Here is a 26348-nt window from a genome sequence, read left to right as displayed (position 1 = left end):
TAAACAAGCATTTGGCTGAAGAACGTGCACAGGCGGGAGTGCTTCATCTCAAAAGATCAACGTTTTCAAGCTAAATCACAGGTTCTGCAGATTGAAGACAGGAAGATGCATTTCCTGCCAATATGTTTTTTGCTGAGTGACAGACATTTTGCTACTATCACAGATAAGACACAGCTGCAAGGCTGATCCCTCTCAGGAACCAAGCAATCTTAAGTGACACATATGATCAACATTTTTACAGTCCTGAGCCAGGCTCATCCATCCACCTCTTCCATCTGAGAAGCAAACAGATTTCCTGTTTACCAGGGGACACTGCATACACACACAAGCTCTGGCATCTCAGCAAGAGTGGTTCCATGCAACTCCAGATTTCAAAGGCTGAATTTACCCTGCTGGATGTAGAGCATAATCTCTACTACAGCTAATGAGGTAAATGCTCCCCTTCCTCAGACGTACAGGTGCTTCACGTTTTAAAATGCCTGTGTAGCTTAACAGACCTGCTGAGATGAAACTGCTGTGACTTTGTATGTTTTTTAAAACCACTACTTAAAATTAACAAATCTCAGAAGAATCCCTTCTATCCATAGAGTCTTATTTCAGAATAAAAACTAGGGAAGGGATTGTCTGTGCAGTAACCTTCCTGCCCTGAGCACTGGTCTGCAGAATTCTTAATTTACAAATCAGAACAAAGAACACACCAAAACACAACACATTCTTTTCCATTCCCTTTTAAAAATATTTCAGAAAAAGGACTGGATTGCTCCTGCAATTTACCCCTTGCTTCTCAGCTGCTACAAATCAGCTGATAGCATTCATTTGGTACTTTGCTGTTTGCTCCCAGAGTTCCTACCTGAAGAGGTGAGAAGCAGAGGAAGCACTGCCCCTGCGTCCATGATGCTAAAATGCCTTCCACACACAACACTAGTAGACTCCTTCAGGCCAGGCCATCAAGTAGAGCATGAGACACAGCAGTACTAATAATAGTAGAAGCAAGACTGGGGCAGTGGGGAAGGAACTCACTATGTCCTAGCACAAGTTGAAACCAAGCAACCAAAATGTGAATTTGATCAGTGCCCATTTACAATGCAGGGGGGGGGAAAGAACAGAAGAGCTCTCAAACCTGGGTAACTAAGATTTAAGAAAAACACCATAGCCTTGGGTTCACTTTCCAGGAAAGCTTGTGGGATCAAACCGAGCCATGTGGAGGTCAGTAGGTGATACAGCAGATAGTGATACAATGGTGTCCACAAGACTAAGCAAGTTAGAAGTGAAAGCAAACCAGTGTCACCCAAAGAAGCAACACAACCCCCAGCCACCACGGAAGTGAAGACTGTACAGCGAACAAGTGAAGGCTGAGCCAGATGAGTTCTTGAGGTGATTTTGTTACAGGTATACTTTGGGATTTCTTTTGTTTCCTTAGAATAGCTGGCAGCAGTCTGACACAATGAATCAGTCCCACACCTTGTAATTTAAAGGTAGAACTTCTCAGAAGCATCTAAAGGATTTACGGCTATAAACTGCACTGCAAATTACAAAGGAATTTGATCTATACTTAATTAAAATGTTTGTTTTTAAAGTGTTCTTTTCAGTTGCAATCTTTGAGAAACTGTTTCAAAATCAGGATGCAATGAACAGGAGCATCCCACATCACCAAAGTACAATAAGCATGAGAACTAACGTATGCCAGTGCTAGTTCTGATTTCTGTGTTTTCAGATTTCATGGAGTCACTATTAGTTTCTTTCTTAGACAAAGGGTTAAGGCTTTCTTGAACTAAACCCAGCTCTGTAGGCGACTGCAGCACACTGGAAGCACAATTATGCTACTAAGATAAGATGAAATGCAGTGGCAATGCACCAATTCATCATGTTTGGGTTCTTCTAATGAAGCCCATTACTCACTGAAGAGAATTTTCTCAAGCAGTTAGTCACCAGCAGACAGCTCTCTCTGTTAATCCTTCCTTTTCTACAGCTGGTGAACAGTCTGGTGCTCCCCTCACCATCCCAAAAGTGCAATATTAGGGAAAGCCAACACCAAAATTACAAGTAAACAAGCAGTATTTAACTTTCCCTTAACCAAAAAGAAAAAAAACCAACAACAGCAGCTTTCAGGAACAAGCCAAACTTTTTCATTAAAAGAAAAACAAAATAAAAATAAAATACAAAAGCAGGCTGCTGTCCATCTAATACTACTGAAAGATATTTTGAATATCTTTCTTTAGCTTATTAAAATAAGCATAAAACAAACTACCTACTAATTACAGCTTGCATAGAAACATTTTGTTTTGTACTTTGTGCAAATCTTACTAAATAAGGCATGCTTGAGAGTTTAGGTAGCAATGCAGTAGTTATCCAAGAATGTTCAGAAACTGCAAGGAAAATTCCAGGCAGTCTGCAATCCACAGCCACTTACGAAGTTCATTTGACTTCAAAGACCAACAGCTGATAGCTGCAGATCTGTCTGCACCATAAGGCAATATGGTATGTGTAGGGTCCAGCACCTGCTTTCAGCTAGTCATGAGTTTAATACACATAAGATCACTTGAATTCAAAAAACCTGAGCTGTTAGTTAAAGAGAGGGCTTCAGATGTGCACTGGTAAGAGCCCATTTCAGAGAGAAGGGAGGGAAGGGGGGAGAAGGACAATGACATGAAGAAGTGCAACCCTTTGCACAAAGGGGCTTTGTGCAGATCTTGTGTATAATTTTATACTCTCAATGTCCCCAGGGTGGGGCGGGGGTGTGTGTGTGTGTGTGTTTTTCTGAACAAACTGTTTTCTAACAAGTTATCCAGAAGAGTATTTCTGGAACAGAAAAAGCTAAAACACTTGCCTCTCTTAGCTGACCTACAAGTGTCCATTGCAGAACTTCTACAGGAATCAGTGACACCACAGAGGACTGGCTGTGTAAAGAGGAAACTACAGTAAGAGTGGTATCAGAAATATCTCAAGTTACGTCTCACAGAGGGAAATCATAAGGCCTAACACAAAACAATATTTTGCCTCCTCCTTCCCCCTCCAAATCAAGTATTATCAGGAAATATTGAACTACAACTTTCTTTTGTAAGCAGCTTTACATTAAAAATCTCTTTAAATTCCAAAAGCTTTTTAAAAACACATTTGAAAAAACCCACTAATAATAATCCTCAAAATCCCCCAGTATTTTGTAACATACAATGGAATGTTCCTGAGCAAGAGCTGCCAGCTCCTTCAGGAACTCTGGGAAAAGAGCAGCTGCGAGTACAGCATTCCTCACATGTGCAGGAAGGCTGGGATGAGCCAGACTTTTCTTTCCTTTCTGTCCCAGGAAAGGCTGGAATACAGCTGGATAACCTTCAGAGAAGTTTCTTCCTTTCCCTGGGTTGCTGCTGTGCTGGACGTTGCCTAAAGTCAGGAAGAGAGGAGAGGCAAGAAGAGAACTCAGTGTCTTAAGCACACACAGGACTTGTACAATGTCTAAACCCAGTTTACCTGGATTGTGCTCAGCGCTGTAGTCTGCAGTACCCAGAATGTGCAGAAAGACTCTCCCTTAACCCAGCATTTAGAGTTCTATGTGGCCTGATTCTATTGCATTTTTTATTTGCCATCCTTCCCCAGGTTATGTATTATTCAGTTCCAGCTCTGATGAGAGAAATGTGGGCAGACAAGGAGTTAAGGGAAAAGGTAATATGGATTTACCTTAACAACCAGCAGATAACATCTACCCACCTAGACCCAGCGTGGTTGTCTCAGCTGAAATGAGACTGTGCTCTAGTCTTCCCCCAGAGCAAAATATCATTCAGACTACACTTCCCTCTATGCTTTCCAATAAATCATGATGTGAATGGGTTGAAGGCCAAACTATCACATCACTATGTGAGTTTTAAGCAAGCTAGAAACTAAGGGAAAACACATTTGATAACTTGATTATTCTACAGTTATTTTAGCTACTACAGGCCCCCCTAACCACACTGACCTTCAACTCCCTGCAAAGCAACTAAACAGGAAAAAAAAGAAAGGCAAGTGAAACCCATCATGTGCTCTGCTGTATGATCTCTACTGCCAGAGGTTTAGAGGATCAGGGAGGGCTCAAGCACCAGAACACATAGAATTACAGTGACAGCAGCACTTACATTTCAATCAATTACTCCCTGTTTCAACCTGGAGCAGAACTGCACTTTAATTAGATGCCAATTAAATTAGTGAAACAAAAAAGGTGTCAAGATTTAACACTGATGGAAATAAATATCTTAGAAAGAAAAATTAGCCTGCAGGACTCACTGCCACAAGATGTCATTGAGGCCAGAAGTGGAGACAGATAAAATCCTGCCTAGCTTAAAAATTCTGAGGAGCTGCATAAGTAAATCAATCATTTAAAAAAAAAAAAAAGGACTAGTGCTAAGCCAAATGCTGCACTGAAGTGCTTGCAGTTGGTATTACAACAGCTCAGTCTCAGGCTACACTATCCTTTTCCTGAAACCTCTCTCAGTACATAATGCAAGGACCTGTAGATGAAGGCCTCACTCGATGCAGCAAAGCTGTCTTCTCTGCTCAACAGCTCTGCATTTTTATTCCTTTCCTCTGGTTCTCCTCAGGCACCATGGATTTACTCCACACTTTCAAATACTCAAATTTTCATCGTAAACCTCTAACAAAGTTGCACTTGTTTTGTGTTTCAAAAACCTTTCTAACTCCACACTTATCAATCATTCATACTGTTATTCTACACATTTTTATCTACCAGAGACAGAATACAGGAATTTCAGTTCTTTGAAAAAAATCTTACTGTGGGAGGGAAAATAATTTAAATTATGAATTGCAATGAAAGTTTTGAGCTTCCCCTTGAAGATTTCATTTATTTATTAGATTTTTTTTGCATGTAGAAATGCTTCATAGTTAACATTTTAGTTTTTTTAATAGTGTTCCCAATGTAACTAGAATGCTAGTATACTGTCAAAGTTTTTTTATTTTCAATTAAAAAACCCTCCTCCCTTCAGGAAGTATAAAAATTTCCCTAAAATAATTTTGATTTAGATGTAACTGATTAAAAATAAATAACTAAAATAAAAGCACTGGTCTAGGGACCAGAGATTTTAATTTTTTTTTTTTTTTTTTTTTTGCTTGGACCAGGATCATTCATTTCTTTCCATGGTCAGGGAGCAAACTGAATTCCACAACTGAGAAAATGAGTACTCTGGAGGGAGTCACCAACACACCAAAAGAAGAGTAGCGTTTCATATGGGCGCTACATCACAACAGCTCTACAAACCTAACCAGAACCCAAGCTGCCGTATAAGAAAGCCACCAACTACTGCAAGCAGAAAACAACAAGCTGTTCCTTTCTGCTCAAACACCTTCAGAGACCATCACTGTCAAGAGAAAAGAAATACTGTGGAATATTTTAGTTTCATATCTGTGTTCCCCACTAAGCCTGGTATTCAAGGCCAGGCTAGATGAGGCCTTGAGCAGCTGAGTCTAGTTGAGAGATGTCCCTGCCCAGCGAGGGAAGGTTGGAGTAGATGATCTCTAAAGTCCCTTCCAACCTGAGGCATGCATTGATTCTATGACTTATTTAGCATTAGTGTAATGAGCTGTTGTGGGTTGATGGACTACTAAGCCAACTTGCCCTAAGATTTAGACTGATTACTTGCATAACCAAGACTGGTTGGGAACCAAGTCTGCAGTTATCCAGACATTTATTTACTCTCCACCTATTTGTCAAGAGATTTTTGAAAGAGTTGCCACAACACAGAATAAAATGTACCAACAACCAAAATGTACCAGTCATCATGGTGACTAAGCAGCCTTGTTTCAGATTCTTAAATAATCACCAGAATGAGTCATCAACCTGGCAAATTCTGAAGCCCATAGAAGAAAACTGAGGTAAAAAAAACAAGCATAAATAAATGCCATTAGGAGTGTATTATAGGAAAGTTCTTACAGCCAGCACCTGAAAGAAAGAACTCTAAATGTTGCCTCCTAATCTCATCTCCTACATGCTACATACAATACCACTTAATTGTAAGGCATTCTAATCTGTGGCATTCAAATGCAGAGCCTAGAACGCTGCTGACACTTGCAGTATACAGCTCCTTTACAGGAGACACCTTCCACAAACTATTTTTTCAAGAAGCAGCCTTAGCAAGATCATAATTTCACAGACTACATGTACCACAAACCTTAGAAACACACACCATGCTGACTAGAAATAGCCAAATTGCTATTCGAAGTCTCAAAAAATTAAACCACAATTGAGATGGCACATTAAAAAGTCCTGCTTCACACCACCTTCCCTGAAATCTAAGAAAAGTATCATCCTCTTTGGAGGAACAAGCAGAGTGGATCTCAGTGATGAGCAAGGTCACAGCCATAAATGCAGCTCCTCTTGAATCCTGTTGCCAGTTCAGATCTTTATCGCTGTGGTCACTGCTTTCTCAAAATTGGACACATTCCCATCACATGGGAAATTGGCTTTTAAGGGAAACTTGCACTAAACATTGCTGGCTTAGCAGCAAGTTGAGAAAAAACATGTCCTCTGAGCAGGGCCCCAGCTCTACAAGTTGCCTGGCTGCAACTGGAAAGTTCTTAGAATGTAAGATTCTTCATTTTGCTTATTTTTTATAGCTTCCTTCACAGCAGCGTGAATGCTGATAACTCACAAGACAGATACAGCCCGCACTGTGCTTGAGAAGCAGCAGATGCTACACGAGTCCCCTGGAAAGCTGTTTTGTTTGAGTGATACCTGTTAGCTCCCCATTGCTCTTGAAGCATCCTGGTTTTACATCCACCTACTTGCTTTTGTTTTGTTTTCATTCAAGAAAGCACTTTTCTGGCTAATATCTCTCCCCTTCAGTAGTAGTCTTAAACCATGACACAAAGCTTTATTCAATTGTTGCAGAAACCAATTCATTCTGTACTTCTGTCCTCCCTAATATTTATCAAAAGAAGAACCAATGACTAGCTGAAGGTCAGGCTAAAAATAACATGAAATCATGCACATATGCCACCTCACCTCATGCCTTCAAAGCAAGTTTGTTTATGGCCAAACTGACAGCAAGCCAAGAGCTGATTTTGTTACTCATTTAAACAGATGTTTTCTGTAGCAACTATAAGCCTTTACAGAGCAAATACCCAAACGTATCCATATACCATGGCCTATTGAGCATCATCAGTTTAAAGTCAGAAGGATACATCTGGCTAATGATATTCACAATACACCACACCTACTTTTAATCTTTCTGTCGAAAAGAGGGCTAAGTGGTGAGTCATCCTCCCCAGCACTCCACTGAGCGTGGTTAACATTTACCTTCGCTTAGCAATTCTTCCGCAGCATCAGACATGTCCACACGAAAGAGCAAGTACTGTTGGGCCTCCAGGAGGAGGCCTGGAAAGTCTTTTTCAGTGGAAGCAAAATCTTCAATTTTATTTTTCACAGATGCCAGCACCTGCCAAAACAACAGTAACGATTACTTCTTCCTCCCTTGCTCCCAGTGCAGCCACAGACTGAATACTCAGGCTCTCTCCAGCTGCATTAAAACAGAGTTACAACAGAAGTTATGGTCCTGCAGCATTTCCAGGGCTTTGTACAAATGTAATTAAAGAACCAAAACGAGATGAGAGGCTCTCAGACAGATGGGAAAGCAACAGGTGGAACTGAAAAGAGCCAAGGTAAGCTTTAATGAGACACCAGATCCACTGTTCCGATAGGCATGACTAGTGCTTGGGGTCAAGTACCTGATAAAGTGACCGCACACTCGGCTGAAACACCATGTTGGTGTTGAGCAGAAAGGAGCGAAGAAGAGGCTGTGGATAACTTGCCAGCTGAGTAATTATCCCAATAAGCAGCAAATTTACATGCAAGGAATTCTCCAGCATGTTCTCCAGCTTCGACAACACTACGCTGATGAATGGTCCTGCAAGAAAAGCAGAAGAAACCAATGTTTTTGCTTTCACACAAGAAAAACCCTCAGATGCAGGAAACAGGCATTTAAAAGGTATTTTGATCGCCATAACCAACCAAATTAGACCTCACATACACTAATTAAAGCCATCATGGAGGAAAACCGAACTGTTTCTGAACAGACAATAGACTTAACAGAGGTGCTAAAAGTCTTCGTGATTAGAAGCACCTTTGCTAGCCAATCAGTTCTCATTAATGGCCTACTTAACATGATAACTCCACTTTACCTGTGCCAACAAGAGTTTAACCCAGTACCTTAACCCAGTGGTCTACTGTTCCACTCCCCTTGACATTCATTGGGATGGTACCTCCCAGTTCCAATGCAAAGACAATACGCATTTTCTGCTCTTGTTGTACCTTATTTCTACACAAAGACTGTGCCAAGTAGATTATAGCTAATGTTCTAGTCTTGCCCAAAAACTGTAGTGTCCTTTAGGAAATATGAAAATACTACTCTAAACAAAAATCAAGATGTCTGGTAGTTCACATCACAAGAAAATGCATTTTCATTACTCCAAACAGTCACACAGAACAGGGAAGTCATTAAAATAGATTTATAAGCAAAATTATTGGTAGGCTTTATCATATAAACATCACCACTAAATAATAGCTAGCTGTAGTTTGTGTACTGGTGCTGCATGACAGACACCTAAATACAGAAGTGTTTACCATGAAAGTGTGTAAGCCTGTAGTGCTCAAGCTTAAGAAATTTCTGCAAGGTTAAGCATGACAACAGAGCTGGTGAGATGTTCGAGGCAGTCTGCACCATTGAAACTTAGAAACATCTCTTGGCCCACACCCACTCTCACCTCAGCATTCTGCCATTCTAGCTACCTGGGCACAGCTGTCCCAGTTTAACTGCTGCAAACTACAGCAGAGGCTAAAGCAGTTCTGGGACAGTGTAACAGTAAGGATCAAAACAGAAGTGCCTATGTTGTCGCTTCACCTAACAGAGCTTCACTAAAGTCTATCATACTTTATAGCAACCACGAGCACTCCCTTGAGATTCATCTATCATGGCTAATGCTGGCACAGCTCCAGTCACAAGAGGAGAGGCAGGGGAGCCAGTGCTGACAAGGCTTTACACGGGTGGTACCTTTCAATCACCATGTCAAACATCAGATCCTGCAGGAATCCCCCCATGCCTGGGTACCTGACAGAGCAGCCCCAAAGCCTTTTGTTGATATAGAGTTTCTCCTGTCCCAACATAACCTACTACTTCCTCTCTCATGTTTATGAGGACCTGAGGACCAAAGCACAGTGGGAGCTCTGCTGCATCACAAAATAAACATCTCCTATCTGACTATGCACCTTTATGTGGCCATTTTGGGGGGGAGAGGAAGAAAAGCACTGTTTGGGATTAGGAGGGAAAATACAAATTCCTGTTCCTGAACATTCTTTCTTGCTCAGGGGAAGATGAGATGATCACATTTAATGCTTTTAAACTGGACATAGACAACACACCAATAGGACCTTTTCTTCATAGAACCACCTTGCTTGGCATCACTAAAGTCTCAAGAGTAAAACACACTAAGGATGGGGAGCAGACAGCAAGGCATTCATGTGTTTGGTTTCGTCTTTGTTTTGCTCAACTGTGGGTTTCTGGTGGAGTTTAGGGGGATAGAGAAGATTTTGGTATGAGTTTTTTGGAAATTGACATATGGAGGGAGGAACTAGATGAAGAATGACAGGGACCACATTTTTGAGCTACATTTGACAACAGATAATGGGAAACAGAAAGGTTTGAATGTGATTAGCTTCCAATACACGGAATTTGCCACCACAGCAGAAATCACAAACTGATGGAGAAAACAGACTGTTTTTGTTGGTTTTTTTTCCTTTTTCAATTAAGAAACAGTGCCAGGTATGCTGGACACAGCTGACCAGAAAGAGCTGCATTTCAATGGTTATGAATGTTCTCCATCTCTCTTCAAATGAAAGAGAAGCCATCTTATAGAGAGGTTTTGTTTCGGATGAGGGGACCCAGCTATGTTATTATTTTTTGCTATTTGCATTACTGTAATATCTAGGAGATCTAATTAAAGATCAGAAGCCTGCAGTGCAAGGTGCTGTACAAATCCAGATCAAACACCCACTCTGCCCTCCAGTAGCACTGTCATTCCTGAATGGCTTGGACAGTCTGCAGAGACCAAGCTTAAATTGCTGGCTGGCACAAGACAGAAAAGCAAACCCACCGTGAGGGCAGAGCTGACATGGGAGGATGCCAGGGTAAAGCATAGAGACAGGGACCTACAGAGATGGCACTACTGCTGCCACCTCCTGTTAAAGGGTGAAATAGCAGAGACGAAGAAATATGGCAACTTGATGCCACATCTACAGGACCACAGATGAAAGCCACCAGTAAAACACCAACAAATTATTTACCTCGGCTCTGTATATTAAAGCAGTTATTCCAACCCCTTTTCAGCTGCAAAAGCTTCCTTTAGAACGATGCAGCACTCACATACCAACAACACAGCCCCTGTTCAAGCCTGTAAACAATTCTTAAAAAAAAAGGAAAAAAAACCCAAAACCAACCCCCTGAGCAAGCACCATTTGCCACCACCACACTGACTGCTCTGCTTTATTCTCACGTTAGATCTCTCACTGTCCTTGGCCAGGCCCCTACTATAGCCTCCATAATTCCAGGACTGTTCCTCGCTCTATGCTTGTGCTGGAAACCATATAGTGTGACCTTGTTTGGCTACCTTTAATCACCATGCATTCCTGCACTTGTTATGTATGTAATTAACAGGACATTCCACCTGTAAATGGAGCGCTCTGGCTCCTTGAAGCATGCTGGGGAGAGACATCCTCCTTTGGTCCAAAGGGAAATGACATGCTCTCTACAGAAGGAGTGTCTGTTGAGAAATTCTCAAAGTCCTCCTCCTCTTCCACAGGAGAGATATTGTCCTGAGTATCCAACTTCTGTTCCTCCAAGCATGCACTGTTTGCATCCAGTTCCTTAATAATTCTGTCATACTGTGCAATGAAATCCTCACCATCTGTGCTCAGCAATCTTACATTTAAGCTCCGATCCGTCCCCTGAGGAGAAAGTTTCAACTCCAAGTCTGGCTGTGCATGAACTTCGACAGCCTTCTGATTTGTTTGTTCTTCCATTACACTTGGAGTCAAGCTCGAATTTCTCTTACTGTGGTCATCCAACTCCACTTTCAGCTGGCTCTTTGAAACAGGCCCATTGACTCCAGTCTGGCTTTGGACCCCATGTTCTCTGACTGCATTTAAAGTTTTCTCCTTGGAGTTGTCAGTATCTTGAGTATCCTTCTGAGCACACAACCTGTAAACCATAACATCATCCTGGAAGTCTGATTCCTCTATGTAAGATCCTTTGATGAGCGAGATGGCATTTTTTTTCATTTCTTGAATATGTTTTGGTGGTTCTGCAGGTGGCTGCATCTCTGTGCTTCCCAGATCATCATATGGTTGTGGTGAGCTTCTATCAGAGCCAGGAGAAATCCCTGTGTCATAGCTGTCATCCCATTCTAGCTCCAACTGCATCCTCTCACCAGAAGAAGTTACTTGAGAGGAGCTACATGTGCTATCTGTCCTTTGCTGGAGCTGAAACATGGGGTGTTCCACATCTGTACTGTTCTCCTCAGCAAGTGTTTGGATAAAGGTGTCCGGATCAGGGTTTACTCCATCATACAAGGCAGACCAAACCTTGCAATCTTTCAGGCACTGCAGGATGGCATCTTGAGCTTCCCCCAGGTACTGCAAGTAGCTAATGTCCACAGCTCTTCCATATTCCACAATGCAAGTAGATTCAGAAGAGCATCTACCAGAATCTGAAAGTAAAGAGGATTACTCATACATGAGTAATATACCAACAGTTCTCTAGCAACATATCTACTATGACACAGCAGGTAGAGCTTTTAGCCCAAACCACCAAGTAAGGCAGGAAAAGATTATAAATTAAGAGATTTGCACGTGGGGCTTGTGCCTATTGCCAAAACTGAGCTTCCCCTCAAGATTTCTGCAATCAGCCACCATTCAAGCCTTAAAACAACAACTGTTGTCATGCCTGTGTGCGTTATCTTCATTAATGCACATTCAAGTGGGTAGTTGTTAAAATAACGTTTCAACAGACTGGGACACATGGAAGCGATCAAATAAGATTTCCAGTTCAGACTTGCCCAGTTTATTGCCCATCAAGTTTCCTCCCACTCCCATCCTTCCCCACCTCCTCCCATGAGCTAAGAAATCAAACTCAATTCATGATCTAGACTTCCCCTGAGTACCAATTACCTTCAGTTTGTGCTGCTTTTGTCCATAAAATATAATCCTTTCCTTGGCTTTCAAGTGTCAAGGTGATCCCAGTGGAGCAACAAGTTGGGGTCAGGGCCAGAAGTTTTGAAGCAGATACAGAGTAACAGTCTGTCTCTTTCACAGCCCACCGCTGGCTCAACATCATGTGGTTACACGGGATTAGATACCTGAAACAGCAGCCTCTAGCGTTATTTCGTTGTCCTTTTATGTTAGAAAAAGCAACAACATGGAAAATCCCCTTCCCACACTCCTGCTCTCTCCAAACTAAAAGAAACAGTAATAGTAATCTTGACAGTGATCCATATTCTAAACCTCCCAAGAGCATGAAACCCTGACTCTTTATATTGTGAAGCTATGGTTTGATGAGCAAATGTCAAGACAAACAGAGATGGGAGGTCAGTTGCATCAGAACTGGAAAATAAACAATCCATTGCAAGTCAGAGCAAACTTGCCATAAGAAGGGATGGAGGAAGTGTGGGATGAACAGATGTCAAAGGCCAGAAAAGTAATTTGGTCCCAATATGAATGAGTTGTGTAAGAATCCTTAATATATTTGTTTTCCTAGGAAATCCAGAGAGAGGCAGTTCATGTTTGATGGGCAAGCAGACAGTAAAATGGATGGAAGGGTCACCAAGGTGCTTTACTGCAGAAGATCAAGACCATGCTCTCAGGTAGAGGAAGAAATAAGCCATGGGGAGTACAAGGAGTAGAGGAAGCACAGTCCCTTGTTGAACTTCTGTAAAGCACTCTTGTTCAACTTTTTAAGACACTTTAAGAGCCTCAGTGCAACTGGACTGTGTTTTGCCATTTAAAATGCACAGAAATTACAAAGGATTTCCTAAATAAACAAAAAGATCAAATACAGCATTTTACTGCTGTTAGAGTGGTGACATACTTTAGGTCACAGAAACCCTAACAGCATTACCCAGCACAACTGCCAGAGCTATAGGGAATTTTAACCTTAATATCTGTGGGGTGGGCAAAGAGGCAGACAATAACTGAAAGGTTCACATGATTTACAGTGCTAAAATACCAATATTTCCCAATTACCAATTCTCAGAGCAAGATTACAACTGAGAATTCTGAATGAATTGAGCTGATAGTTTAAAAGCAAAAGCAACCAATGCATTTAAGTCTATTACAGAACAGTCTACCTACAGAAGTTCAGAAACCTGAAGTACTCTCAGTGAGAAAGGAATCAAAGAAGTGGAAAACAAGAAAGAAGGTGGATGCTGCAAATAAGTACATAGCTCTGTATCACAGTGTATAATACACTAGAGAAAACATGCAGGAGAGAAGAATTATATGTTTAGGAGAAGGGAATGAGCAGTTTGGAAGTGATAAATATATTTTTAGCTTCTCTTCTCTCACTTCTATAGAAATAAATCACAAGAAAAATCTCTTGCTCCTGAAGATCACAGGGCATAAATCATACTTCTTCAGGTCTAGTAGACTTATCTGAGGATCATAAATATTCTTATCTCTGTAGCTGCTCACACTTCTGCTCTCTTGGAGATCTCTCCTCCAGTTCTCCGCACATAGGCAGGGACTGTATGTCCTAGAATTAGGGTCAAGAGTGGAAAAAGCAGGTTGGGCTTTACCTTAAAACGAGCTGTAACATCACATCTTCACAATGCAAGCCAATGAGTGTTCTGAACAATGCCAAGGAGACCACACAGAGCTGGAAAGTGATAAATGCTGTCAGTTTTTGGTCTGGAAATGAAACCTTTCCATTCTTCCCCACATTAGATAACGGCTATGCCAGAACAACATGTGTTAGCAGACACTGCCAGGATGGTATTGCATTCGGGCAGCACCCCACCAGATTCTTTTTTCTAGAGCTACACACGTAACATGTCACATGGTAACAAAACACAAACCAGAACTTTTCTTCAAATAAGTTTTCTCTTCTTTTGGGTCTTCAAAGCAATAATTCTTAATTTAACCTAGTATGAACTGAATTCTGTAACTTCCAAGACTGTGTTTTGTCTCAGACACAGAAGTCAGACCAACTGAAGTGTTTTTTCTGAACAAAAAGCTACAAACCACCTCAAGTTTCTGTTGCTTTAACAATAAGGAATGATTGGTGTTTTGCACATTAAAGCAGCTGAATGCTTCTATAACTATAGCTTAATAGAGACCAGAACTAAACAAGCCATTTTTATCAGAATGTGCTCCATACAGAGTTTTCACAATCCCTCTACTACCAGTCACTTGAACAGTTGGCAGTTACAGCAAGAAATGAAGATCTTTTCTGTGAGACCAAGAGAAAGGGAAGAAAAATAGGATTCCTTATTGGAATTGCTTGCTTGGCTTTTTGGCAAAGGTCTGATTAAATGTATCTGTAACAAGGTATTTCAGTAGTCACACTCAGCAGAGACACAAATCATACCCATTCTGTAACAGGCATCCCACTTTCACCCTGCCTTTAGGACAAACTAGGAGCATGGATTTGTACAGGCTTTTTTGGTCACTAATTAGACATAGAACACCTTTCGGAGCTGCTGCAGAGTACATTTCTATCTGCCAGGCACTTGCTAGACTGCAGTTGCACTCAAAATGGTAGAAGCCTGAGTCGTTAGCTTTCAAAGCCTTCCACAGACCACAGCACCATCATTGCCCTGCCTCTTACTGTGTATTTTCTTGGGCACATTCTGTGCTGCTTTCTCATGGAAACAGTATCTCACAGCTGGCTTAAACTCCAGGACTAGAATGACTCTTCTGAGAATTATTTAGCATAAATAGACTCTTCCCTGAAGTTTCATGGCGTGACTCCACTTCCACACTACAGAATTTCCTTCTCTTTGCTTTTCACTTCTCTTACACAGCTAAATTGCTCGGTCCTAGCTCTACAACAGCACATTGCTATAATCCTCTCTCCAGCCCATGCTTTCTCAAGAATATCTGCTTAAAGACACTGTTTCATCACTTCCAGTTCTCTCTCAGCTGGGTGACTCAGCTTCCTTATGATATTAACAACTGTCCATGGTGACCAAGACCACATATTTGTAAATGCATATATATTTTCTCTTATTTGGTAACAGTCATTGTGAAACTATTAAATAGTAATAGTTAATAGCCTCTGAAATAGAAAGCTTCTTTGACAGCTTCCCTAGTTTCCTTTCTGAACGTAAGAACAATAGAAAGGGAATAGGCAGAGATAAGGTATCTCACGAACCCACCCTGCTGCAAAGCAAAGCAGAGCTCAAACTTATTGCCTTGCCACCACTGTCCACTGCTCGTATAAGGAGCCAACAACCAGGGCAAGACCTCATGTTTACAGAAACAGATGAAAAAAGCAAAAGGGCAAGAGAGGAAGAAATAATCAGAACTGGAGTTCTTAATGGGAATGCAAGGGCAGAGCTGAAGAGCTTCATAAGCTTTTGGAAAAAATCAGACCCTTGCGTAAGAGGTGTGTTTTAGCCTATCTTACCCTCACATCCCCCAGCTCTCTCATTTCTTCTATGAAATTTACAGAGACAACCTAACTTTTCTTCTTTCTGTGAAAGGTCAAAAAACCTGCTACTGCTAGATTTTCTTGTATTCAAGAAAATTCAGTTTATAGGGAAACATTACTCATCTGTCTTTGAAACCATATTACAGATCGGGAATCAGCTGAATAAATAAACCTAGTCTATTTCCAGGTTTCTGTAAAAAGAGAAGATTTAAAATACACTCAGGAGACAAAGAGGATAGTATTTTTATGGATCCTTTTGCCCACCTCTCTGTATACAAATTTAACCCTGTAAATTATTAATGAGCATTTTCATCAATAATAATGTGCTATGGAAACACACAGAAGGCTGCAATTCTAGATTTTGCACTTGGCCAAGCTATGCTGCAGAAAACTCATTTAGCACCACAGAACCATCTTGGCTGAGATCCTGACTTGCTCAAGGCTGTAGAATTCTTTACAGCTCCCATCTTGTTTGCTTGTGGAACAGTAATTAATGATTAGCAGAGACAACAGCATTTGCATTTTTGTCGACAGAAGCTGTTTTAGTGCTTGGAGTTAATCCATCTCAGAGCTGCAGTACTAGCAGCACAGATGCGTATTTGCATGCACTCGCATTTCAAAGCAAATTTCAGACGAAGCTCCTGCTCCTAATACACAAATTTAATGCACATGCTGGTGGTCTGGCTTTTCCTGTACCCACCCACCACATTCTTATTTCATCCACCAAGCTGTGCATCATCTAAGATTCACCCAAACCAGGCTCTGACGGGTAGCTCAGTGCAACAAGTAGTGGTTTTCTCTTCCAGAAGATCCAGCTGTTAGCAAACATTACTATCTGTCAGGTAGCTCTCCCACCACAGTGGTGCATGGTGCCTAAGCAAGTTTGAGATAAACCTTGCTACACAGGGGAATGAAGGCAAGGCAAAGAAGCAGCAATCTGATCACTTGAGCAAGAACCTGCCTTCTTTTACTCACAGGAAAAATCAGGCAACATTACAGTTAAGTAAACATGCTACAATAATGCAGACTTTATTCCTGAGAAATACTTTAACAATACTGCAATTCACAACTTGGATCAGTTTGAAGACATCCTTATAGGGCTGCCATCATCTCTCAGAAGGGCTATTTCAAAATGCTTGTTGCTTGGCAAAACTCCAAAGATCAGAAATGCTCCTCACCATAAGTACCTCTCTAAGTCCCAGGGTGAGTTTTCTACAGCAGCAGTACTTCAGCAATACCCAGAATAAACACGCTTTTAAAATTTACCTTTAACCTTCTAACAGAATTCAGACTTCTAGAAGCACTGATCTCCCTCTATCCCATCTCCTGTACACATGAAACCACCTCATACACTTAATAACTTATTAGTGTGGTAGATAAATACAATCACAATACACAAAACAGAGGGGTTAAAGAAAGCACATTTGGATGGTGGGAGAACATTCCTGTTTTAACAGAGCCCAAATGAGCACACTGAATCTTCCATGTAAATATTTAAGCTACATGCATGCTGAGCACCTGGCCTTCCCTCTCGCTTGCCTTACCCGGAATGGTGTGTTAATGCGGCTGGTCAGAGTGTCTAGGATGTGCACGTTTTCATGTCGGTGCAGCAAAATAAAGCGGAGGAAAATCTTGAGGAGGGCTGGCTCTGAAACACTGCGCAAAAAGAGATCCAAGTACGCAGTGGTAGTCATCACTTCTTCCACAGTCACCTAGAAGCAAATAAAGCAAATGTGAACATACTGCACCCACAAAATCTCCATCTCTCCTCTATACCTGTACACCTGGCAGAAGCTCCAAGCTTTCCATACAACACTGCCACAGAAACATGGAGGTTTTTGTTTCCGAATGACTCACATGCATTTTTTAACCCATTTCTTACCTGTCTAACATTCCCAGAGGAGGAAAAACCTTCCCCCAAACTGACATCCCAAATCTCACACGTTCTCAAACACAGAACTGAATCGCGCTAAAAGCTCCCCAACACCTTTCTTCTCATGTCAGCTTTTTGCATCCATCATCATTCAGATGCATTTTCAGATGTTGTGAACACCTGCATCTACCACTTCATTAAAAATAAACGTCAGAGCACAATCAAAGCCCAGCACAAAGTCATAGCTACCCAGAATTTTACTACCATTTCCCTTCTTTTTATTTTCCACAGCACAATATCTCATCTTACTCAGTTTTACAAGGCGTATGTATATAGAAGCACACACACCAACCCCCCTAAATCTTTGCTATTTGTGAATCAAAATACAATTAAAATATCCAAATGCCATTTGCATACCATAACTCACACTGCTTTGCTTATTGCAATCCTTTGGAGCTTATCTATTCACAAAGCAGAGAAAACTCCAAAGGCCACTTCTGCACCATGCACTGCTGTTGCAAAGTCAGCTTTTCAAAAACAGTTACCCAGGAACCTAATAAGCTTAAGTGCACAAAGATAAACCTCAAAATACAAGAATCTGACCATATGAAAGGAAGTATTAAACATCTTTTGTTTACCAAACTTAGCTGGATAAATGAAAAGACTGACTTTATTAAAAAAAAAAAAAAAAAAAGAATCAAAGCTGTCACTTCAGAGCTAAGAGGATTTAGAAAATACTCAGAAGGGCAACATTTACGTAACATGCTGTAAATACTAAAATCCCTGTTCCATTATGCTGCATGTTAGCCATGTACACAGTAACGCCATGCTGCAGACATTTCCTTTAAAGCATTTAAGATCAGAAGCTTCTTCGGGCTGGTTACACAGAACATAGGAATGCTGTATGCAGCCTGCAGACCTTATGGAGAGGGGGCACCAATGAGGACAAGCTCTACAGTTAAGGACATTAATTCACCCTTACTCTGAAGCTTTATTTTAGTACTCAGCTACATTGTTCTTAATACAGCTTATTTTGGCACTAGAAACCAAGCACCAGTGAAGCAGTAACAGATTTTTTATTAGGATGGATAAACAAGTTCACCTTCTTGGTTTACTGCAGCAAGGCTGGACAAAAAAAATAACCAAGCATTACAATACAGCAGGGGACAGAAAAGAACAAGGTGGGATGTGTGAACTTCATAAGGCTAAGTAACTAGATCTGTGGTTCTCTGTTCAGTGCCACCAAATTCAGAAATGAGAACATAGTTCTTTCACAGAATAACATATCTTAACATATACTTCAACTCAGAATACAGTTTATTAGTTCATTCCTCCTCCTTTCCCCACAAGTGTCAGATGAAAAAAAAAAAAAAAAAAGACAAACAAAAAACTTGAAAGAAAGCCAAAACAACAATAATTGGGCTGCACAACCCAAAGCTACAAATGGCCGGAATTAGCCTGTCCTGCAGCTACAGGCCTAACTCAAATTCCATATTACCATAAGCACGCTAAAACAAACATGTCTATGCATATACACACGCTATTCCCTAAGACTACTGCCACATTTCCATCTCCAAAAACCCTGCTCAGGAAGTGAGCCAAGGTTGTGAAATAAAGAAAATTGCTTCTGGTTGGGGCCAAGATGCTTCCCTTTTGGCAACAGTCAAATGGTGTGGGGAGTTGTGGGCTAAAAAGGAATGGCTTTCTGATGAAAGTTGTTGACAGTTGCCCTGAACAATGGTTTGTTTGCTTTTTTTGTATGCTTGTTTGCTTAGTTGGGATTTTTTGTTTAGCTTTGGGGTTTGTTTGTTTGTTTTCATAGCAGCACTCTATAAAAAGCACAGCTCAAGAAATCCATCATGTGACATCATTACGATAGCATAGAGTTCAAAGCCTTTAAACCCTCTGCCAAGGAAAGGCCAGACAGAAGTAATGAATTGGTGTCTCTGTGTCACTTCTTCATCCTTTATGGAGCAAAAGCAGCCCTTTCTTGGCCTGTGGATTTCACAGATGTTTGCTAACAGTAAAGGAATGGGCCCATGCATATGTACAAAACACACGAGCTGTAAATGAAAGCAAGAGTAGCCAGCAGATTCACAAGGGTAGCAACCTTTTTCTGAAACCAATGCTCTTTGGACAACTGATCCTACATTTGTATTAGTGAAGGAAATTCATATACATTTCAGAGTGCATATAATGAGCAAAAGAAGAGCAGGAGAAAGACAGGTAGAGCCTACTTGAGAAAATAAATGTTCAATGCTGAGAGCAGGTTTGTTCGGTGCTACTAACAGTTGGGGACTAGACTAAAAAGAAATTATGTTTACTGTAGCCAATGCTTCACTGATACCACTGAACAGAGCTAGAACCACCAATTAGAGTAGTGCAGCACAAACAGTTCACAAAGGAGTTACTTACAATCTTGTTAAATTTTAATTGTTTGAATTGAGGGGTTTTGTGCAAGGTGCTACATTACAATTTTTATTTCTTCTGGGGAGAAAAGTTGCTGAATTTGCTTAACTATTTACTGAGAGGAAAGACTAAGTTTTATCAATGTTTAAATGAATTTATAATAACATTGTTTCATTTTTCAGTGAAAATGCACTGCCTTATCCACAAAACTCCTTCAACATTTGACAAGAAATGAAGCTAGGATCTCTTTTGCAGCTCACTGAGTGACACTTAAAGGAGGCAACTAAATACTATCCAAGCAATTTTAAGGCTATTGTGTTCTAGAAGTTCCAGTGCTCCCTCAGAATACCTTTGGATGCAACTCTGTCCACACAAACCAGCACAGAGAACATCCCTCTGCATTCTCTCAAGAGCAAATCAAATAAAAACATGGCTTTTTGGCATCTGTAACAAAACCTACATATGCAGCTCAGAAAAAAAGATCAATTAACCTAGCAAGTAGATATCTCTACTTTTACAATTGTATCTTATTTCACCATCTTGCTCTCTGAGTTTGTTTCTCCTTTCTCAGTTTTTTGGGGTTTTTTTTGCAACTAAGTAGAGATGGACATTGGAGAAGCCAGTTAAAGACTCAGCATAACACACACTTGGGAAAACAACCATTTTAACTCTGCACACCTATTCTACAGATGGCATTACACATAATATATTGAGTGTTGAAAGTAAGACTCATCTAAATTGTGGAGCTACCACTGAAGATTTCTACTTTCTAACATATCAAAACTATGCTAATAAGCTTCATTCAGACTACCTGCTGTTTGTCTCTTCTTGAACTAATGTCTTGTGAGGAAGGAAAATCCTTTCTAATAAATTCAAATAATATTTTCTAACAAATTCAAATAATTACTTAGGTAAACCACAAAAGAACAAATGTTCCCAGGGAACAGAACATTTAGAACCCAGGTCAAGCATGAGCACAACATTCAGATCTTGAAGCCGCTTACAAAAAACTTTCTATCATTCTAAACATTGATTACATTATAATTAGTCCAAGTAAACTTTTAGATAGCCCTCAGAATTAAATATCTTTGAAAAGATGATAAAAAATGAGCCAAAATATGATATTTATTTTTAAAATTATTCACCTTGATAATTGAAATATCAAAAAAATACCATAACAATAGAAGGTGAATAAAATTAAATATGTTAGCTTTCTACAACAGCCCTTTGTTAAGCAAGTACATTTCAAGATATGGTTTTTATTAGGGTATTTGAGCAGTATTGAAATTCACCCCTGCCACAAAGGCAAAAATAAAAACTCACCACGATCATGCTTTGCATTAGATCCTTTTTACTAATGGTAAAGTATAGTGATACCTCCACTCAATAAGGTAAAACTGTAGGGCTGAAAATAATACTTAAAAAAAGGAAAGAAAATCCATATCCATAGCATTAATGAGACCAGTATTCTACCAATTCTATTTCCATTATCCACAGTTACAACAAAAGTCATCAGAATCTTCTTTTATATATAAAAATTTACACTATCTATCTAATAACAGAGTTTAAAAAAAACTGATCCATGTGTTTTTCTACACAACGATTAGTTGTTACAGATACTTTAAGATGTAATCTTCTGCAAAAGGGATTTCCTTCATAGCCAGACAGATATTTGATTAGAGATTATTGAAAAAGAAAAAGCTACTTTTAGCCTTTTAATATCTTTCTCTAATTATGTAATATTTTTTAGCAAATCTTTTCTTGTCTCCTCTGATGACTGATTGGATGGTGAAGCAGAATGCTGTAAAGAGATCCAGCTTTTACACGACACTGTGCCAAGTAATAGAAAAGAGCCAGAAATTACTGTCATTGCAAGTTCAGTTTAATATATTAGACTTACTGTGTTAGACCAATTGCACTGCTCCTTTATTACTGGCCATTTTCCCTTGGGATCCACACAATATATTTTCTAATTTAAGGCTCCATGCTCTCTTATAGGAATATGGCTATCATGATTCCTCTTTTTCTTCTTATTGCCCATAAAGAGACCATGAACGTTCTTATTAGAACTTATCCTCTAGATCTGTGCAGTTTAAACTTGAATAAGCCCACCTCACTGATCAGAAAATTCAACCATTCCCACTCTCCTTTCTATTCATTTTCAACTTCTTGCCTCCTGCTTAAACTAGCAGAAGGGTTCATGCTTCACTCCAGCACACAGTGAATTGGCTCAGGGAATTGATTCAGGTTAAAAGTATCCATGAAATAAAGGTGAGTTTTAACCTCAATGAATGTCCGTTGTCCTGGCAAAAGAGAGCAGGAACAAATGGGATCAGGGACAAAGGAAGTTTGCACCCTGGGGGAACCAGAAAACAATAATTGCTTCAACTTACCTACATTTACATTTATAAACTGCTTCAGTTTATATCAGGTTAAAATTCACCTCAACTGTCGTAATTGATGCATAACATATAACAACTTTAACATATAGCAAATAAAATCAGTAGCAAATATAATCAAGTTTTCTAGCTATAAATAGACCTCTCCAAAGCATGAGACTACTCAAACTTTTCCAGTAACATTTGGTGTACACCTTTTTACAGCAGCTGTCCATCACTTTCCAGTAAGGTGTAAGACACTGTTATTTCTAAATGAGAACTGACACTCTTGCAGGATATTTGTAAAGATGCTCCTTCTAATCTGTATAATTTACAGGCCATTTCCCCCTTGCTGAGCTGTGTAATCATCAGGCAAGTATTACTGAATTATCACAGTAGCACACCGTCTCAGTTTAGATGGGTTTAGTACAATAGAACTGAGGTTCATTGGACAGAGCTTATTTGACAGGACTATGCCAGCACTTCCACAGAGCAGCTCTGTTCACTTGTCCAACAGCAACATTTTACACAAATTCTCCATTATTCAGATTAAAACAAGCCTTCCAAGTAGCAAAGTAATTGTATCATAGTTAGCAGTTAAATGCTATGTAGTAAAGCAGTAAATGTGAAGACATTAAAAAATGTGCTTTTATTATGCAGTTTGTCAAATTCTTTGTGCTATCTTCAACAAACTAAAATAACACAAATTACATAAACATTCAAGATGTTCTGAACAGTTATCTTTGTCATCCACATCCTCTGAATGCCAAATTACAATTAAATCATAAGCCCTTACAGATGTATATAACCAATCTCAGATGTATCAGGGATAGCGCAACATTTACATACATATATTATAGTGTTGCTCTTGATTATCTACCACGTTATTTTGACTTCAAAATATACAGATATTGAAGACCTTCTGAAAAGGATTTCACTCAGATGTCTACAATAGTGCTACAAATATCTTAAAGAATAAGGTAAACACATACCTTCTTCTACCAAATATATAGACTAAAATAGGACACTGGGTCCTCCAGCAGAGCAGACCTCAATAAGGTTATTCTGGATTCACTCTGGGATTTCAATTAGGTTCTAACTGAAGAGAAAATTAGCCTTATTTGCTTACTTGGATTCTTGTACAATCCAGCCACAGAAACCCATAAAGTTTTTTGACAGAGCTCCAAAATGTTAGTTTTGAAAGTGAAGCAAGAAGCAGCCAATGTAATATGTCACAGAAATTTAAGGGTATGGCTCTGTGCCTGAGCAAAACTGTACTTTCTCACAAGCACTTTCTTTTCCCTAAGTACTGAAATCTAGGTAGAAAACTGTACAGTTTCAAGTTGTAACTGATGTACTATCAAAAAAATACCAGTCTTAAACTAAGAACAGGTTCTTCCAGATAGTCTTACTTCCTTAAATCTTAAACAAGAATAAAAGAAGGTTTGGGCAAAAAATCAAGTCGTGGATTGTCACTACAAAAAGAAAACTACTAAAGTAACCTTTTTTTTTAAACTTTGTATCTCTATAGGCAAAATGTTATATTTCCTCTGTTTTTAACTACATGTGTACATATATAAGGAATTTGTGACCTTGCACAAAGATAAGCCTCCCAAACAACATCACAGAATAATTTTTGTCACTTTTGAAACTCAGACATCAGAAGTTAGGGAGGTAGTGCTTCAGTAAAAATAGAATAAAATCCAGACAAACAAAGGACAAAACAGAGCTGCCCAGCAGAACCAGTTAATGCATATACCCAGCTTGACAATGCACATCCAGGCTCTTTCTACCTAGATGCAGCTTCTGGGATATGAGCACCGTCAATTGTTCATTACACATGTAGGTGGGATAACTCACACAACGTGACAAGGCTAGTACAGGCCAGGTATAAATTTGGCTACAAGAACATGCTATATTTAGCATATTTATCTTTGAGAAATGAAGTTTAGGAGTCACAAACTTCAGAGTGTTTGGGTTAGTTAAGCACATTGCAGTAAATCTACTACTTAAGTAATCCTTCACCAAGCTCGCTGTACAAACAGGTCATGGCAAGCTAGCTAGCCAGCACAATCAACTGGAAGCTCCCTTAACTGGGAAAAAAACTGAACCAGCAAATTCTTTTTTCAGCTCCATGCTAGCTTCCCAAGACAAACCATAAAAATCACACCAAGCAAAATATGTTTCTCTCCCCACCCCCTGACTTTTTAATAGAAATGCTCTCTCTATTCCTCACCACTCTTGTACTGTTTCATTCACACCGTGAAGTACGTGTAAGAAGACAATGCGCAAAAAATTTTCAAATGGCACAGCTTACTACATAGTTCCCATAAATGTTACACACATTTCCACATCACACATACAGATCTCAAAGCCTTGAGCATCACACTGAAATTCTGGACTACTTATACTGAAATTCTACTTACTGAAATGGTGATGCTATTTTATCAAAAGTCTTGTTTGATAGTCCAATGTTTTCACTTAGCAGAAAAAAAGAAAGCCAAGGAAAGGAGACACAAGATCTGCATGGATGAACTAAGATCTCCTAACAGAACTGAAACATGAAAACAGAGACAGAAGGAAGAATTCAACCAGGAGGACTAGAGGAAAAAACACCTGTGCAGGGAAATGATTAGGAAAGCTAAAACCCAGGTGTAGTTGAAGAAAGGCTTTAAGACCAAAAGGAAGACTGTGACAAAAGTGTGACTGCTGCTCGGTGGGGAAGGGAAACCCATGATAAAACTACATGGAAAAAGCCAAAGTGCCTTCTTCACCTTGGTCTTTACTGGCAAGATCTGTCTTTGGCAATCCTAGGTCTCTAAAATGAGATAAGAAACACAGAACAAGATCACTTACCCTTAGAAGAGGAGGATCATGTTAGGAAACACACTGGGCATATGAGTCCATATGACCTGGTAAATCACAGACCCTACTGTTGAGGCCATTTTGAAAGTTTGTGGCTAGTGGAAGAGGCTCCTGAGGACTGAAGTAAGCTATGTCACTCCAGCCTTCAGGAAGGATGACCCAAGGAACAACAGGTTGATCAGCCTCACATTGATCTCTGGGAAAATAATGGGGTAAAACCACACAGAGGACATTTCTAAAAGAAGAAGGTGGTGACTGGGAGTAGTCAGTATGCATTTACAAATGGGAAATAAGTCTTACCATCCTGATAGCCTTCTACAGTAAGATGACTGGCCGTTACGAATTATGCAAAGTTAATAATCTATATTATGATAAGAGAGAATTTGGACTGCTTGATCTGGAGAAGAGAATGATCTTATTCATAAACACCTACTGGGAAGAAGGAAAGACAGAGTTAAACTCATCTCAGTTATGCCTCCAGAGAAAGGGCAGGAAGCAATGACCCACAAACTGAAATCTAAGAAAATCCAACTGGAGATTATGAAAAATAATAGGGAAAAAAAAAGGGAGGGGAAGAAAAAGGCAAAGACTATAAACTTTTCTTCTGTACAGTTGGTCAAACACTGGAACAGTGTTGCCCACAGGGCGTGCTGTCTCCAACTTTGGAGATATTCACCGTTCAACTGGATAGATCTCTTGAGCAATCTGTTCTAGCTGACCCTGCTCTGAAGAAGGAGGTTGAACAGAACCTTCTCCAGAGGTGCCTGCCAGCCTCAGCCATTCTGTGAATAAGCAAGAAGAAGAAAGAGATTGGGCAGCACCTGTAATCTCCAGGCTTAGCTTTAATCCTAAAGTGAGCAACCATCCTTGTACCAGACATTTTGCACGTATCTGAATACACTGGCTGCAAAGGCAAACTGATGCAATTACACCATGAGGTATTAAGAGACACTAAGCTACTAGCCACACAATTTATATAATAGTGTTTGTACAGTTGTTTGGCTTACTTTATTTTATATACTTGAATTGCCTAAATTTGATTTGGTGATGAGACAGGAAATCACCTCAGCATGATTTGCTTACACTACTGCTGCTATTTCAGACAGAAATTGAGTTCATTCACACCAGGAACAAAAGATTGAAGAC

The 26348-nt window shown here is 39.9% G+C and overlaps 1 protein-coding gene across 4 annotated transcripts in view; it reads right to left on the bottom strand.

Annotated features, from left to right (window-relative positions):
• The window catches only part of FHIP1A (FHF complex subunit HOOK interacting protein 1A), a 99678-nt gene that overhangs the window by 6990 nt on the left and 66340 nt on the right, over positions 1-26348 (bottom strand). For 2 of the 4 annotated variants that reach the window (XM_064148648.1, XM_064148647.1), the window contains 8 exons: positions 17222-17389; positions 13822-13901; positions 12200-12387; positions 10699-11739; positions 7708-7886; positions 7280-7418; positions 3251-3378; positions 2094-2897 (listed from right to left, as the gene is read on the bottom strand). In XM_064148648.1, coding sequence (XP_064004718.1) covers positions 2703-2897; positions 3251-3378; positions 7280-7418; positions 7708-7886; positions 10699-11739; positions 12200-12387; positions 13822-13901; positions 17222-17389 — 2118 coding nt within the window. In that variant the 3' untranslated portion in view covers positions 2094-2702. Of the gene's footprint in view, positions 1-2093; positions 3379-7279; positions 7419-7707; positions 7887-10698; positions 11740-12199; positions 12388-13821; positions 13902-17221; positions 17390-26348 lie in introns of those variants that run through there. The other 2 variants (XM_064148650.1, XM_064148649.1) reach the window with 2 other exon arrangements.

The sequence above is a fragment of the Pogoniulus pusillus genome, chromosome 9 (assembly GCF_015220805.1).
Source record: "Pogoniulus pusillus isolate bPogPus1 chromosome 9, bPogPus1.pri, whole genome shotgun sequence".
Lineage (NCBI taxonomy): Eukaryota > Metazoa > Chordata > Aves > Piciformes > Lybiidae > Pogoniulus > Pogoniulus pusillus.
This window is presented reverse-complemented; position numbering and strand designations above follow the sequence as displayed.